Source organism: Oncorhynchus keta, chromosome 2, assembly GCF_023373465.1.
Source record: "Oncorhynchus keta strain PuntledgeMale-10-30-2019 chromosome 2, Oket_V2, whole genome shotgun sequence".
Classification (NCBI taxonomy): domain Eukaryota; kingdom Metazoa; phylum Chordata; class Actinopteri; order Salmoniformes; family Salmonidae; genus Oncorhynchus; species Oncorhynchus keta.
The window spans coordinates 46,060,363-46,077,992 of NC_068422.1; the positions used below are offsets into that span (position 1 = coordinate 46,060,363).

General features: G+C 41.5%; 1 protein-coding gene across 1 annotated transcript; it reads right to left on the reverse strand.

The window, feature by feature from the left end:
* Positions 1–1,340: 1,340 nt before the first annotated feature.
* Positions 1,341–15,359, reverse strand: haao (3-hydroxyanthranilate 3,4-dioxygenase). Its single transcript, XM_035798696.2, has 10 exons — positions 15,144–15,359; positions 14,794–14,872; positions 13,527–13,610; positions 13,246–13,352; positions 11,408–11,497; positions 11,260–11,303; positions 2,676–2,821; positions 2,154–2,222; positions 1,904–1,986; positions 1,341–1,676 (listed from the first exon to the last, which is right to left on the reverse strand). Exons 1-10 carry the CDS (start codon positions 15,230–15,232, stop codon positions 1,604–1,606), a joined length of 864 nt encoding a protein of 287 aa, XP_035654589.1. The 5' UTR covers positions 15,233–15,359; the 3' UTR covers positions 1,341–1,603.
* Positions 15,360–17,630: the final 2,271 nt, after the last annotated feature.

Sequence of the window (17,630 nt, forward strand, 5' to 3'; positions counted from 1 at the left end):
TGTCTGTATTGTCTATGGCAAGGGAAAATAGATAGCGACCAGTTTACAATACCTACAGCTTCCACACAATTTCACCAGTCTTGGCAATTGGGTTGAAGTTAATCCTTGGTGAAATGAAGAATAGGCACTTGTCAAGGTTGTCAAGGTTTATAGGCAACTTTTTTAATTAAAAAAAATGACGTTGCGTTTTGGAAAGGTGCTTTTTCCTGGATCAGACGGGCTTCATAAATGGACATTTTGGGTATACATGGACGGATTTAATCGAAAAAAAAGACCCAATTGTGATGTTTATGGGACATATAGGAGGGCCAACAAAGAAGCTCGTCAAAGGTAATGAATGTTTTATATTTTATTTCTGCGTTTTGTGTAGCGCCGGCTACGCTAATTCTTTTGTTTACATCCCCTTCAGGTATTTCGGGGTGTTGCATGCTATCAGATAATAGCTTCTCATGCTTTCGCCAAAAAGCATTTTAAAAATCATACTTGTTGGCTAGATTCACAACGAGTGTAGCTTTAATTCAGTACCCTGCATGTGTGTTTTAATGAAAGTTTGAGTTTTATCGAGTACTATTAGCATTTGGCGTTGCGCATTTGCATGAGACGCTAGCGTCTCACCTTGCTCTAAGAGGTTAAGACATGTAGCTATCTAGCTAAACAATGAACCATAATCCCAACTCATGACGTTTCTACCGTGCATGAATCAGGTTCAATGTTAGCTAGCTACCTTTAGCCTATAACTAGCAAAGCAAATGTCTCTGAGATACGAATAATATTATTACACATATCATACACGTAACGTTAACTAGCGAGCTAGACAGCTAAGGTTATCAGGCTAGATAACACTACACTTTACTAGAAATGAAATCAACTTTCTGACAAAATTTGAAATGTGTAATATCTGAAAATGTAGCTAGCTAGACTATCTTACCCATATACATGGATGGACGCTTCTCCCTCTCTGTCACGGATGTCATGGTTGCCCTTAGTTTGAAGATATAATCCCCTTAGCTATCGTACTCTAATTCCAATAATTTCAAAACTCGGTCCTCTAAAAAGTGGTGAGCAACACTTATGCAGTTCTACTACAGGATATCTTTCAGAAAAAGCTGTGTTAGAATTTACAGATGGCATACAATTTTGTTATTAGGCACATGAAAGTTCATATGTTCCAGAAGCTCTGCCAAAAAAACGCATTTTGATTAAAAAAAGTTTACATTCAAATTGATCTCCTGTGAATTGGTGATGCGCAACATATAACTAGTTTCCTGAAACGAGTTACAAATGTACAATTCAGTTTCAATTAAATTCAGTTTCAAAATAATTCTGAAAGTATGAAAATATACTGCAACTTAATCAAGTTTATTATTTAAATTACGTTTGTGAAGATGTTCTATTATAATTTGTTCTGAAAATAAGAACTAGTTTTACTCCCTGTTTACTCTACCTCTCCATATCTGATCTTTGAGTTCATTGCAGAGTTATTCTTCAACGTAATTTATGACAGGGTTATAATTATGCTCTCTGTAGCAAAAGAGCATACAATCTCTTTTGCTGACCCTCCTTTTTCCTTGTGTGTCACAGAAGAGAGTGGGGTCATCAGAGGTCATGCACGCTTTCTCTCTGGGTTCTGAGCAACAAACAGGGATACGCTCCCCTCAGCCCGACTCCATTGGTACCTGCAGCATAGAAATCAGACAAATACAAAGTCAAACAGATTCCTCTATCGAACCACAAAATAACAGCATCTACTGTATCTGACAGACAGTTGCCTAACTTCTCTTTGTGTTGCTTGAATTCAACATTTTTCCTCAAATGCCATTTCTTGGGGTCATTCACAAACATGCACACATCCCCTCAATCGTCTTTTTCCTTCTCTTATTATCATACTCATCATCCCACTCACTGGCTGTGTCCAGGAATGAGTAGGCTGTCTCCTGTGGATAGAGGGAACTCTTGGCCATCCAGAGTCACATGGGAGGATCCCTCCTGATAGAGGAAGAGAGGGTGAGTGTGAGACAAAGTGCAAATAGACAGAGGGAAGCACATAGATGTAAAGGAAGAGAGAGAAATAGCACAAATTGAAATTAATACTGAAGGCATGATAACATGAAAGAAATACAAATACTCTAATAGAGCAATAATAGCAGACATACCTGCTGCCATATCCAGACATCAGTTTCTCGTTCACAAGCCTCTGTCTGCCCGGGCCCATACAGGAGGGTCTGTCACAGAGTAGTAGAAGAAACATCACTATAGTCACCATCACCATCATCCTCACCACCACCACCATCATCATCTATACACTCACTAAACTGATAAACCAGTCCTAATTTAATTATAGCTCACTTCCCTCCTACTACAACAAGGAGCAGCATAATCAACACACAAATGAGCCACATTGTATTCAACTTTCAATATTAGCGAGTCATGAGTTTGAATCAGTGGGGCGCTCAGTCTAGACTGATCACTTTGAAAGGTCTCAATCGATGTGAAAGGTCAGGAAAATAACTAAGTCATAATGCTAAGTCAAGGTGCTTTTACACCTGCATTGTTTGCTGTTTGGGGTTTTAGGCTGGGTTTCTGTACAGCACTTTGAGATATCAGCTGATGTACGAAGGGCTATATAAATAAATTTGATTTGATTTGATTTGATAATTGGGATATGCCAGGGTCACCTCTGTCTCAAACTGGGCCCCAAACATGTCTATGGGGCGTCCACTGGCCAGTGAGGGTTGCTGTTTGTCCACCCAGTCTCTAAAGTGGAAGGGGGTCATCACATGCATGGTGTTCATGGGGAAGGGAGGCTGTCTGAAGACCTCATCTAGACAAACAGAGGCAGGAATGCATCTCAGTGCGATACAGTATGCACAACGATAGCACAAAAAATGATAACACATAGAACAGGGATGGGTGTAGCGGAAGAATCAGAATTAGTTAGTTAACATAGATAATTAAGATGTCTTATCTTCATAATATGCTTATATGATATGCTTGTTATTAGAATATATCCCTTTGGACTCTGGTGATGGCAGTTGCCCTTCCTCCCTCATATGGGCCTCAGTCACCTGGGGCCCAGAGAGGGGTGAAGTCAGGCTTGTCTTTCACATGTCCCTGGTGATATGCAGAATATCAGAAAGAGAAGAGGACAGGAGGGAACATTGTCTTCATATGTAAACATGTTTTACATATTCTAAACCATGTGAAGTGATGGCGTGATTAACGGGGAACTAATTACTTGTCTCCACAATGTCTGTGCACCAGTCACTCCCTCCTTTGGCCTTGGGGGAGATAATGTCTGAGACAAGATGTGTGGGATAGTGTCTGGAACCATTGTATATCATCTCTGATGTTGCACCTATCCTGGGGTAGGTGAGCTAGAGGCTCACTCCCCTCAGTGAGCTCGTCAAGGTGTGTTGTCAAGAAGGGGTTTTGTATGAGATGGGAGTATCTGGAGTTGACAATTTATTTATGCCATAGAATGAATTGGTGTTTCTGTGCTATGAAGTACCGGGAACGAGATCGGAGCCTCGTCTTAGCCAGACTGAACAATAAGAACAGTCATCATAGCAAATGCTATCTGGCTGCGGGATACTCCTTTCTCAAATATCAAGTTTCACCTTGTGACCCATTCCATACATCTGTTGTTTTTCATGAAGACTAAAAGGGTGTATCTTTTCTATAAAATATATTTGTATTCTTCGTATGTCAGAGCTATTCGCCACAACACTTGGATGTTTTGAGCCGACCAGCCTGATCATTATCGAAGCAATTACTCTATGCTTTCCTTATTAATAATATTTGAATAAAGTAATATCATGATTGGTAATTGACCTTGTCTCTCCTCATTATTGATTAGAATTTCCACAACATGGGCAACAGTTGGCAAACTTTTGTAGGCCTGCGGACCAATTTCACACACTCCAAAAATATACAGTACCAGTCAAAAGTGTGGACATCAAAACTATGAAATAACACATATGGAATCATTTAGTAACCAAAAACGTGGGCAAACATTTTATATTTGAGATTCTTCAAAGTAGCCACACATTGCCTTCATGACAGCTTTGCACACTCTTGGCATTCTCTCAACCAGTTTTTCCAATAGTCTTGAAGGAGTTCCCACATATGCTGAGCACTTGATGGCTGCTTTTCCTTCAATCTGCGGTCCAACTAATCCCAAACCATCTAAATTGGGTTGAGGTTGGGTAATTGTGAAGACCAGGTCATCTGATGCATCATTACATCATTATCCTTCTTAGTCAAATAGCCCTTGCACAGCCTGGAGGTGTGATGAGTCATTGTCCTGTTTAATAAACAAATGATAGTCCCACTAAGCACAAACCAGTTGGGATGGTTAAGCGTGCCTTGAACTCTAAATAAATCACTGACTGTGTCACCAGCAAAGCACCCCACACCTCCTCCTCCATGCTTCACAGTGGGAACCACACATGCAGAGATCATCTGTTCACCTACTCTGCATCTCACAAAGACACGGCGGTTGGAATCAAAAATCTCAAATGTGGACTCATCAGACCAAAGGATAGATTTTGACCAGTCTAATGTGCATTATTCCAAGCAAGTCTCTGCTTCTTATTGGTGTCCTTTAGTTGTAGTTTCTTTGTAGCAATTCGACCATGAAGGTCTGATTCATGATTCACAGGCTCCTCTGAACAATTGATGTTGAGACGTGCCTGTTACTTCAACTCTGTTAAGAATTTATTTGGGCTGCAATTTCTGAGGATGGTATCGCCAATGAACTTATCCTCTAAACAGAGGTAACTCAGGGTCTTCCTTTCCTGTGGCAGTCCTCATGAGAGCCAGTTTTATCATCATGGTTTTTGCGATTGCACTTGAAACTTTCAAAGTTCTTGACATTTTCCGAATTGACTGACCTTCATGCAGTATTTTGACAAACGTGCCAAAAGTAAGCTGCCTGTTACTCAGGCCCAGAAGCTAGGATATGCAAGCATTGGATAAACAACATTCTGAAGTTTCTAAAACTGTTAAACTATTGTCTGTGGGTATAACAGAACTGATTTGGCAGGTGAAACCCCGAGGACAATCCACCCAGGGATTTCTTTTGTTTTTGAGGTCATTGCACTTTTCAATGCTTTTCTATGGGAAAGTCTATTATTTAGGACCCAGATTGCAGTTCCTATGGCTTCTACTAGATGTCAACAGTCTATATACATTTTTCATGCTTGTTTTTTTTTTAATTAAGAAGTGTTCGTATTCTTTCTAAGTGTCACTCAGAAGGACTCTAGTCTTTTGGCGCGCGTGAATGAGCGCGCGTTCCTCGTTCTTTTTCTCCGATATTGAACACCGTATATTCCGTCTTAAATTTGATTATTGACATATTAGGGTACCTGCGGTTGGATTAGAAACGTTGTTTGCAATGTTTGGACGAAGTTTACAGGTAACTTTTTTAGATTCCTTTGTAGGCATGTTGGGCGAGTTGGAACAGGTTCGAACAGGTGGATTTCTGAATCAAACGCGGGATATGAAGGACTTTATCGAACAAAACAACCATTCATTGTGTAACTGGGAGCCTTTGGATTGCAAAAAGATGAAGATCTTCAAAGGTAAGTGATTTATTTTATCACTATTTTTGAGTTTTGTGACACCTGTGCAGGTTATGAATTAATGTTAATGCAGGAAGTGGGGGTGAGGCGCTGTCCTCAGACGATCAAATACTATCCTTTCGTCGTAAAGCCTATTGTAAATCGGACAAAGTGGTTTGATTACCAAGATTCTAAGCTAAAGAATGGTTTATAACACTTGAATGGGTTATAACACTTTTACGAACGTTTAATATTACTACTTTGGTTTTTAAATTTCGCTCTCTGCAATTTCACCGGATTTTGTCGAGCTGGGAAGCTAGAGTCCCAATGATCGCTAAGAGGTTTAAAGTAATGATGGCCTGTCTTTTCTCTTAGCTTATTTGAGCAGTGCTTGCCATAATATGGACTTGGTCTTTTACCAAATAGGGCATGCATTTTTAATTGAGCCTTGATTTAACTAGGCAAGGCTATCTTCTATATACCACCCCTACCTTGTCACAACACAACAGATTAGCTCAAATACATTAAGACTGAAAAAATTCCACCAATTAAGTTTTTGCAAGGCACAACTGTTAATTGAAATGCATTTCAGGTGACTACCTTGTGAAGCTGGTGGAGAGAATGCCAATAGTGTGCAAAGCTGTCATCAAGGCAAAGGGTGGCTACTTTGAAGAATCTAAAATATATTTTGAGTTGTTTAACACTTTTTTTGCTGCTTCATGATTCCATATGTGATATTTAATAGTTTTGATGTCCTCACCATTATTGTACAACGTAGAAAATGTATCAGGAATCAAGGTAAGACCAGATGCAGACTGTTCAAGTAACACTGTTAAATGTGGCAACAAGGGCAGGCAACGACAGGTCAAGGCAGGCAGGGGTCAAAAATCCATGGTAAGGCAAAGGTACAGGACGGCAGGCGGACTCAGGGTCAGGGACAGGCAGGGTTCAGTAATCCAGTGGTGGAGCAAAGGTACAGGACAGCAGGCTCAGGGTCAGGCAGAGAGGTCAGGCGGGCGGGTACAGGGTCAGGACAGGCAAAGGTCAAATCCGGAAGCTGGTAACCGATAGGCGCTGACAGGAAAAATGCTGGTAAGCTTGAACGAACAAGATGAACTGGCAACAATCAGACAGAGAACACAGGTATAAATACGCAGGGGATAATTGGAAGATGGGTGACACCTGGAGGGGGTGGAGACACGCACAAGGACAGGTGAAACAGGTCAGGGTGTGACAAAATGTTTTTTTTTCTCTAATCAATCTACACACAATACCCCATAATGACAAAGCAAAAACAGGTTCTTAGATTTTTTTGAAAATGTATTAAATATAAAAAACTGAAATATCACATTTATATGAGTATTCAGACTGTTTACTCAGTACTCTGTTGAAGCACCTTTGGCAGGAATTGGGGAGTTTCTCCCATACATCTCTGCAGATGCTCTCAAGCGCTGTCAGGTTGGATGGGGAGCTTTGCTGCTCCTCTATTTTGAGGTCTCTCCAGAGATGTTCGATCTGGTTCAAGTCCGGGCTCTGGCTGGGCCACTCTAGGACATTCAGAGACTTGTCCTGAAGCCACTCCTGCATTGTCTTGGCTGTGTGCTTCGTGACGTTGTCCAGTTGGAAGGTGAACCTTCGCCCCAGTCTGAGGTCCTGGGCTCTCTGGAGCAGGTTTTCATGAAAGATCTCTCTGTACTTTGCTCTGTTCATATTTTCCTCGATCCTGACTAGTCTTGTAGTCCCTGCCGCTGAATAACATCCCCACAGCATGATGCCGCCACCACCATGCTTCACCGTAGGGATTGTGCCAAAAATGTCTAAAAACCTGTTTTCGCTTTGTCATTATGGGGTATAGTGTGTAGATTGTGTGTATTCATTTTAGAATAAGGCTATTAACGTAACAAAATGTGGAAAAGGGAATGGGTCTGAATACTTTCTGATCGAACTGTATATATACAGTATATATACACATTTCCTCACCATTTTAAATAAGCATGCCCCTTTCAAAAAATGTAGAACTAAGAACAGATATAGCCCTTGGTTCACTCCAGACCTGACTGCCCTTGGCCAGCACAAAAACATCCTGTGGCGGACTGCAATAGCATCAAATAGTCCCTGCGATATGCAACTGTTCAGAGCAATCAGGAACCATTACACACAGTCAGTCAGGGAAGCAAAGGCTAACTTTTTCAAACAGAAATGTGCATCCTGTAGCTCTTAAAGTGTGCCAAAACATTTTGGCACACTTTAAAGTCCATAGAGAACAAGAGCACCTCCTCCCAGCTGCCCACTGCACTGAGGCTAGGTAACACGGTCACCACCGATAAATCCATGATAATCGAAAATTTCAATAAGCATTTCTCTACGGCTAGCCATACTTTTCTCCTGGCTACCCCAACCCCGTCCAACAGCTCCGCACCTCCCGCAGCTACTTGCCCGAGCCTCCCCAGCTTCTCCTTCACCTAAATCCAGATAGCAGATGTTCTGAAAGAGCTGCAAAACCTGAACACTTACAAATTAGCTGGGCAAGACAATCTGGACCCTCTCTTTCTAAAATGATCAGCCACCATTGTTGCAACCCCTATTACCAGTCTGTTCAACCTCTCTTTCTTATCGTCCGAGATCCCTAAAGGGTTGACACTCAAGACCCACCCAAACTGTTATAGATCTATATCTATCCTGCCCTGCCTTTCTAAAGTCTTGAAAGCCACGTTAATAAACAGATCAATGACCATTTCGAATCCCATCGATACCTTCTCCGCTATGCAATCTGGTTTCCGAGCTGGTCATGGGTGCACCTCATCCACTTTCAAGGTATCATAACCGCCACCGATAAAAGACAGTACTGTGCAGCCGTCATTCATCGACCTGGACAAGGCTTTCGACTCTGTCAATCACCGTATTCTTATCGGCAGACTCAATAGCCTTGGTTTCTCAAATGACTGCCTCGCCTGGTTCACCAACCACTTCTCAGACAGAGTTCAGTGAGTCAAATCGGAGAGGCCTGTTATCCGGACCTCTGTCAGTCTCTATGTGGGTGCCACAGTGTTTAATTCTCGGGCCGACTCTTTTCTCTGTATATATCCACAATGTCGTTCTTGCTGCGGGTGATTCCCTGATCCACCTCTACGCAGACGGCACCATTCTCTATACATCTGCCCCTTCTTTGGACACTGTGTTAACTAACCTCCAAACTAGCTTCAATGCCATACAACACATCTTCCGTGGCCTCCAACTACTCTTTAACGCTAGTAAAACTAAATGCATGCTTTTCAACTGATCGCTGCCCGCACCCACCTGCCTGACTAGCGTCACTACTCTGGACAGTTCTGACCTAGAATACATGGACAACTACAAATTCCTAGGTGTCTGACTAGACTGTAAACTCTCCTTCCAGACTCCTATCAAACATCTCCAATCCAAAATAAAATCTAGAATAGGCTTACTATTTCGCAACAAAGCCTCCTTCACTCTCGCCGCCAAACTTACCCTAGTAAAACTGACTATCATACCAATCCTCGACTTCGGTGATGTCATCTACAAAATAGCTTCCAATACTCTACTCAGCAAATTGGATGTAGTCTATCACAGTGCCATCTGTTTTGTTACCAAAGCCCCTTATACCACCCACCACTGCGACTTGAATGCTCTAGTCGGCTGGCCCTCGCTACATATTCGTCGCCAGACCCATTGACTCCAGGTCATCTATAAATCTATGCTAGGTAAAGCTCCGCCTTATCTCAGCTCACTGGTCACGATAACAACACCCACCCATAGCACGCTCTCCAGCAGCTATATCTCACTGGTCATCCCGAAAGCCAACACCTCCTTTGGCCGCCTTTCCTTCCAGTTCTCTGCTGCCAGTGACTGGAACGAATTGCAAAAATTGCTGAAGCTGGAGACTTCCATTTCCCTCACTAACTTTAAACAGCAGCTATCTGAGCAGCTAAATGATCGCTGCAGCTGTACATAGTCCATCTGTAAATAGCCCACCCAATCTACCTACCTCATCCCCATATTGTTTTTATATACTTTGCTGATCTTTTGCACACCAGTATCACAACCTACACACCATCATCTGCTCATCATCATCTGCTCATCTATCACTCCAGTGTTAATCTGCTAAATTGTAATTACTTTGCTACTATGGCCTATTTATTGCCTTACCTCCTCATGCCATTTGCACACACTATATATAGACTTTATTGATTTCTATTGTGTTATTGACTGTATGCTTGTTTATTCCATGTGCAACTCTGTGTTGTTTTTTCTGTTGCACTGCTTTGCTTTATCTTGGTCAGGTCGCAGTTGTAAATGAGAACTTGTTCTCAACTAGTTTACCTGGTTAAATAAAGGTGAAATAAAAACATCACCGGAAACAACATCGCCTATGGGCGCAAACCCTCCGTTGCTGGACCAGACAGGACTGGCAAAAAGTGCTCTTCACTGACGAGTCGCGGTTTTGTCTAACCAGGGGTGATGGTCGGATTTGCGTATATCGTCGAAGGAATGAGCGTTACACCGAGGCCTGTACTCTGGAGTGGAATCGATTTGGAGGTTGAGTGTCCGTCATTGTCTGGGGCGGTGTGTCACAGCATCATCGGACTGAGCTTGTTGTCATTGCAGGCAATCTCAACGCTGTGCGTTACAGGGAAGACATCCTCATGTGGTACCCTTCCTGCAGGTTCATCCTGACATGACCCTCCAGCATGACAATGCCACCAGCCATATTGCTCGTTCTGTGCGTGATTCCTGCAAGACAGGAATGTCAGTGTTCTGTCATGGCCAGCGAAGAGCCCGCATCTCAAGCCCATTGAGCACATCTGGAACCTGTTGGATTGGGGGCTAGGGCTAGGTGCTTGGTAGAAGAGTGGAGTAACATCTCACAGCAAGTACTGGCAAATCTGGTTCTGTCCATGATGAGGAGATGCACTGCAGTACTTAATGCAGCTGGTGGCCACACCAAATACTTTTGATTTTGACCCCCCTTTGTTCAGGGACACATTATTCCATTTCTGTTAGTCACATGTCTGTGTAACTTGTTCAGTTTATGTCTCAGTTGTTGAATCTTGTTATGTTCATACAAATATTTACATGTTAAGTATGCTGAAAATAAATGCACTTGACAGTGAGAGGACGTTTTGTTTATATTTTAGATGATTTATTATTATTTTTTAAATTTGGGGGAGGACTCAGTTGGGGTCTTAACTGAGTAGAATTGAGTAGAATTGCATGAAATTAGTTATAAAATTGCAAAATCTTCTCTCCCCCCATGGCGTACTCAGATCCATGAGCCACTGTGGCCGTTTATGATGAGTTACGTTTTTTTGTGGTCCCCATCCCCATGAAAGTTGCCCAGGGCTCCCGGGGAGTGGGATACACCAGCACAGCAAAATATCTACAGACCCGACGTAAAACCACACAAAAATAAAAGGTGGGCAAATCGGGACATAATGCATTTTCAGTCAGTAGTGTGCCAAACTGATGTCAACCCTTTAAGACCCTTTAAGATTGATGTCAACCCTTTAAGATTTAGATGCACTATTGTAAAGTGACTGTTCCACTGGATGTCATAAGGTGAATGCACCAATTTGTAAGTCGCTCTGGATAAGAGCGTCTGCTAAATGACTTAAATGTAAATGTAAACCTATTGAAGCTCAACATTCCCATTGTGTCATTTTGTGAGATGGGGACTCACCTGGGTTTGGCTTGCCTGTTCTGTGCTGCTCCGACGCAAAGAACCTGAGAAACACAGCATCAGCTGAGTATAACACTGCTGAGCACTAATGTCCATTGGAAAGTGTTATGTTTCATGCCAGACTAAAATCAATTATATTAAGTCTCACTCTTGAATCAGTGGCACCAGCTGGGTCCCCAGGTTTTCACAGTTAAACCATCTCTCAAAAAGGGTGTCTGAAGTGTTGTCCACATAGTACCTGAAACCACAAAGAGCCATGCTTTCATACTCTTTCTCTCTCACCCCTCTCGCCCTCTTTCGTGCTCTCTCTTGTAAGGGGGTCAAGGAGAAGGGGAAGTTTACATACACTTAGGTTGGAGTCATTAAAACTTGTTTTTCAACCACACCACACATTTCTTGTTACTTAACAAACTATAGTTTTGGCAAGTCGGTAAGGACATCTACTTTGTGCATGAGACAAGTAATTTTCCAACAATTGTTTACAGACAGATTATTTCACTTATAATTCACTGTATCACAATTCCAGTGGTTCAGAAGTTCACAAACACTAAGTTGACTGTGCCTTTAAACAGCTTGGGAAATTCCAGAAAATTATATCATGGCTTTAAGTTTCTGATAGGCTAATTGACATCATTTGAGTCAATTGGAGGTGTAACTGTTGATGAATTTAAAGGCCTACCTTCAAACCCAGTGCCTCTTTGCTTGACATCATGGGAAAATCAAAAGAAATCAGCCAAGGACTCAGAAAACATTTTGTAGACCTCCGCGAGTTTGGTTCATCCTTTGGAGCAATGTCCAAATGACTGAAGGTACCACATTCATCTGTACAAATAATAGTATGCAAGTATAAACACCATGGGACGACGCAGCCATCATACCACTAAGGAAGGAGACGCGTTCTGTCTCCTAGAGATGAACGTACTTTGCTGCGAAAAGTGCAAATCAATCCCAGTACAACAGCAAAGTATCTTGTGAAGATGCTGAAGGAGACAGGTACAAAAGTATCTATATCCACAGTAAAATGAGTCCTATATTGACATAACTGCTCCAAAACTACCATAAAAAAGCCAGACTACTGTTTGCAACTACACATGGGACACAAATTGTACTTTTTGGAGAAATGTCCTCTGGTCTGATGAAACAAAAATAGAACTGTTTGACCATAATGTAGGAAAAAGGGGGACGCTTGCAAGCTGAAGAACACCATTCCAACCGTGAGGCACAGGGGTAGCAGCATCATGTTGTGGGGGTGCTTTGCTGCAGGAGGGACTGGTGCACTTCACAAAATAGATGACATCATGAGAAAGGAAAATGATGTGGATATATTGAAGCAACATCTCAAGACATCAGTCAGGAAGTTAAAGATTGGTCGCAAATGGGTCTTCCAAATGGACAATGACCCCAAGCATACTTCCAAAGTTGTGGCAAAATGGCTTAAGGACAACAAAGTCAATGCATTGGAGTGGCCATTACAAAGCCCTGACCTCAATCCCATAGAACATTTGTATGCAGAACTGAAAAGTGTGTGTGCGAGCAAGGAAGCCTACAAATCTGACTCAGTTTCACCAGCTCTGTCAGGAGGATTGGGCCAATATTCATCCAACTTATTGTGGGAAGCTTGTGGAAAGCTACCCGAAACGTTTGACCCAAGTTAAACAATTTAAAGGCAATGCTACCAAATACTAATAGACAGTATGCAAACTTCTGACCCACTGGGAATGTGATGAAATGAATAAAATCTGAAATAAATCATTATTTCTACTATTATTCTGATATTTCACATTCTTAAAATAAAGTGGTGATCCTAACTGACCTAAGACAGGGAATGTTTACTAGGATTAAATGTCAGGAATTGTGAAAAACTGAGTTTAAATGTATTTGGCTAAGGTGAATGTAAACTTCCGACTTCAATTGTAGATGGGTAAAGAATGTGTAAGAAGAGTGAGATATATGTAAAGGATAAGATGACATGGTGGATGGTGGTACCTTAAACAGTCGGTCTCTGACTGAAGCCTCCTTCTCTCCACCACCAGCCCCACAGTGTTAGCCTGTCTCTGGGGGGAGTGGGCGATCCGAGCTGGGAGCAGAAACATCTGAGGACCACAGAAGGACACAGAAGGACACAGAAGGACACAGAAGGACACAGAAGGACATGGGGTGTGTATGACACAAACACTAATGTAACAAATCTGCATAGCTTGATATGTCACTTATGTTAAACAGTGGGCTTAGTGAGAGAACCGTGGAATGATTGCCATTTCTCTCACCTCCCCCTCGCGGATACACACATCCTTATGTTTGCCATTCTCAACCAACTTCAGACACATGTCCCCTTTCACCTGGTAAAAGAGCTGCACAAAAATAAGACAGGAAGAGGATATGACAGTGAAAAGTACAGACTAGAAAAGGTACAGATACAAGATATGGAGGATGTCTTCAGCTTCAAATCACAGCCAATAGTCCTCACTATGATATGCATGTGTTTATGCTGACCTCCAGTGGCGAGATTATGTTATTGAAAATGCAATTACAATCCTTTGCTTTGTGCTGTTATGTCACCCTTTACATAGTAAGAGATAAGGTTGTAGATGATTTGTGAAGCTTATATGTTGTACTTATGAAGACTTTATTTATGCTATATAAAGCCTTTATAAATTGTAGTTTGTTTAAAGTGGGACATTCTCGTCCTACCAAAGATTTAAAAAAAAAGAAAAATACATTAACAGGAATTTACTTTAATATATAATAATAATATATGCCATTTAGCAGACGCTTTTATCCAAAGCGACTTACAGTCATGTGTGCATACATTCTACGTATGGGTGGTCCCGGGAATAGAACCCACTACCCTGGCGTTACAAGCGCCATGCTCTACCAACTGAGCTACAGAAGGACCACTAGACAAATAGCCAGAGCAAATAGTGTTGACCGAAAGGTGACAGTGCAACATTCTTGTGGAATTTGTCCCTATGGTGGTAGGAAGAACTGACTGAGTTTATGTGACAGTATGGAAATGGAACATTTAAATACAGAACAAAAAGACTAAACGACTGGGTCTCTCGTCTCTGGCAACCGAACCAATAGAATGAACGACCAGCCTGCTTGGGTAGCAACCTTAGATTTGTGTCGGGGACTATATCTCGTGGAAAGATGAAATAGTATGAATAAATTCATCAAAACAACGTTTTTAATGAAAATATGTCAATCATAATTTGAATATGTTGGTAACCCATTGTATGAAAGTGATAATGCCCTCGAAGCCGGTGTTCGGAGGATATACTCAACTTTATCTCGGGCCTAACAACACCAGTGCCAATAAATCCTCCGGACACCAGCTTCTAGGGCATTATCACAGAGGGCCAGGTGACTGCTAACTAAATAGTATGGTAGTGTCCTTGCATTTGTTGCTTACTTTCAGATAGGGACATTGCATATCTCGTAGGTTTTGAATACCATTTTCTGCACTATGAATGGTCACACAAACTCCACGTCATTTAGCCAATGTGATAGGTGAATAGTGGCATTTTCTCTCACCTCCTCCCCTTCCTCTATGTGGTAGTCCTTTCTGCTGTTGGGACCTCCAACAAACATGATGTTCAGCTGTGACAAATGCCTTGCGGAGAAAAATAATATAAGCATTCACTTATCTTTGCCAACATAGTGTAAATGATTACTATTGGACTAGTGTAGATAGTCAGGGGGTAAACAGTACTTGTTACAGCTCAACATGATAATAACTCAATTACTACATTTGTGAAGCATCTATGATGCATGCTGTATAAAGCCTTTATAGTTCATTTGGTGATTCATCACAAATCTAGCGACACCACAGTGTTCAACTCAAACTGAATGTGTGAATGAAACCAGCCCAGGCTGCTACTCACATGAGTTTATTGCACACCGGTGGCAAAAGAGCTGTCTCATTCTCTGCAATCCATTTGTCCACATTCACAACAAGGGGTTTCACACTCATTATTGCAAACCCGATGTCAAAATTGTCACTGTGAAAATCGTGTGCTGAATCACTTTAGTTCTGTGTGTTTTCTCTCCTGTTTCAGAGCCTGATTGAGTTAAAGTCCGTTGTATAGCTCAGGGGAGGAGTCCAGCATGACGGTGAAAGGTTGCTTTCATTTCCACAATCATTCAACTAGTGGGATTGGGTGTGGGCGGTCATATAACAGACAAGAGGAAACACAGTAAAGTGAAGTGATGAGGGGACGAGGAGGGGTGCACGTGTATGAGGAAGCAGGAATCATGTGAGAATGAGCGTCTGTAGCGTCATAGAATGAACATGAACAAACAATGCATTTGATTAAAAGATACAATGAATTAAGTTGTATTTTTGTTTTTATCATGTTTCATAAACATACAGTGCCAGTCAAAAGTTTGGACACATCTACTCATTCCGAGATTTTTCTTTATTTTTTACTATTTTCTACATTGTAGGATAATCAAAACTGTGAAGTAACACATATGGAATCATGTAGTAACCCAAAGAATATTGAACAAAACAAAAATATTTTATATTTGAGATTCTTCAAAGTAGCCACCCTTTGCCTTGATGACAGCTTTGTACATGCTTGGCATTCTCTCAACCAGGTTCATGAGGAATGCAAGTGTGCCTTGTTAAAAGTTCATTTGTGGAACTTATTTCCTTCTTAATGCGTTTGAGCCAATCAGTTGTGTTGTGACAAGGTAGGGGTGGTATGCAGATTATAGCCCTATTTGGTAAAGACCATGTCCATATTATGGCAAGAACAGATCGAATAAGCAAAGAAAAACGACAGTCCATCATTAGTTTAAGACATGAAGGTCAGTCAATTGGAACATTTCAAGAACTTTGAAAGTTTCTTCAAGTGCATTCGCAAAAAACATCAAGCCCTATGATGAAACTGGCACTCACGAGGACAGCCACAGGAAAGGTTACCTTGTCTGCAGAGGATATGTTTATTAGAGTTGCCAGCCTGAGAAATTGCAGCCCAAATAAATGCTTCACAGAGTTCAAGAAACAGACACATCTCAACATCAACTGTTCTGAGGAGACTGCGTGAATCAGGCTTTCATGGTCGAATTACTGCAAAGAAACCACTACTAAAGGACACAAATAATAATCAGAGACTTGCTTGGGCCAAGAAACATGAGCAATGGACATTAGACCGGTGGAAATATGGCCTTTGGTCTGATGAGTCCAAATTAGATTTTTTTTTGGTTCCAACCGCCGTGTTTTTGTGAGACGCGGAGTAGGTGAATGGATTATCTCCGCAAGTGTGGTTCCCACCATAAAGCATGAAGGAGGAGGTGTGATGGTTTGGGGGTGCTTTGCTGGTGACGTTGTCAGTGATTTAATTAGAATTCAAGGCACACTTAGCCAGCATGGCTACCACAGCATTCTTCAGTGATATGCCATTCCACAAGGTTTGCACTTAGTGGGAATCTCATTTGTTTTTCAACAGGACAATGACCCAAAACACACCTCCAGGCTGTGTAAGGGATATTTGACCTAGAAGGAGAGTGATGGAATGCTGCATCAGATGACCTGGCCTACACAACCACCTGACCTCAACCCACTTGAGATGGTTATAGATGAGTTGGACCACAGAGAGAAGGAAAAGCAGCCAACAAATGCTCAGCATATGTGGGAACTCCTTCAAGACTATTGGCAAAGCATTCCAGTTGACTACCTCATGAAGCTGGTTGAGAGAATGCCAAGAGGGTACAATACTATCATCAAGGCCAAGGATGGCTACTTTGAAGAATATAAAATATGAAATATATTTTGATTTGTATAACGCTTGTTTGGTTATTGCATGATTACATGTGTGTTATTTCATAATTTAATGTCTTCACTATTATTCTACAATCTAGAAAATAGTAAAAATAAAGAAAAACCTTTGAATGAGTAGGTGTCCAAACTTTTGACTGGTACTGTGTATGAATTGACTGTGTGTTTGTATGTTCATACCGATAGCCTACTGTTTAATTGGCTGAAGTCACCACCTTAAAATCCCCTTACTTTACCACATTATCTCAAGGTTCATAAGGACATACTATCCTGCTATCTGTTCTCACTCCCTGGGTCCAGAGTTACAACACACAACTAGGTTGATGACATCAGAGGTCAGAGGTTAGGTTTCCTCACTGCACTCTTTAAGATGACTAGGGCAACTTCCTCTGCCCACCTCCACTGGAAACTAAGAAATACACAATATACTGTACTGTACTCTTCTTAATGTTCTCTTGTACCTTCTCAAACACTAGCATTTACTGTAAAATATTTTACTGTATTCTTACATATACATTGCAATCTCACTGGCTCTGTCAAGAAATGAGCAGACTTTCTCCTGAAGACTGAGGAGACTCTTGGCTAGAGT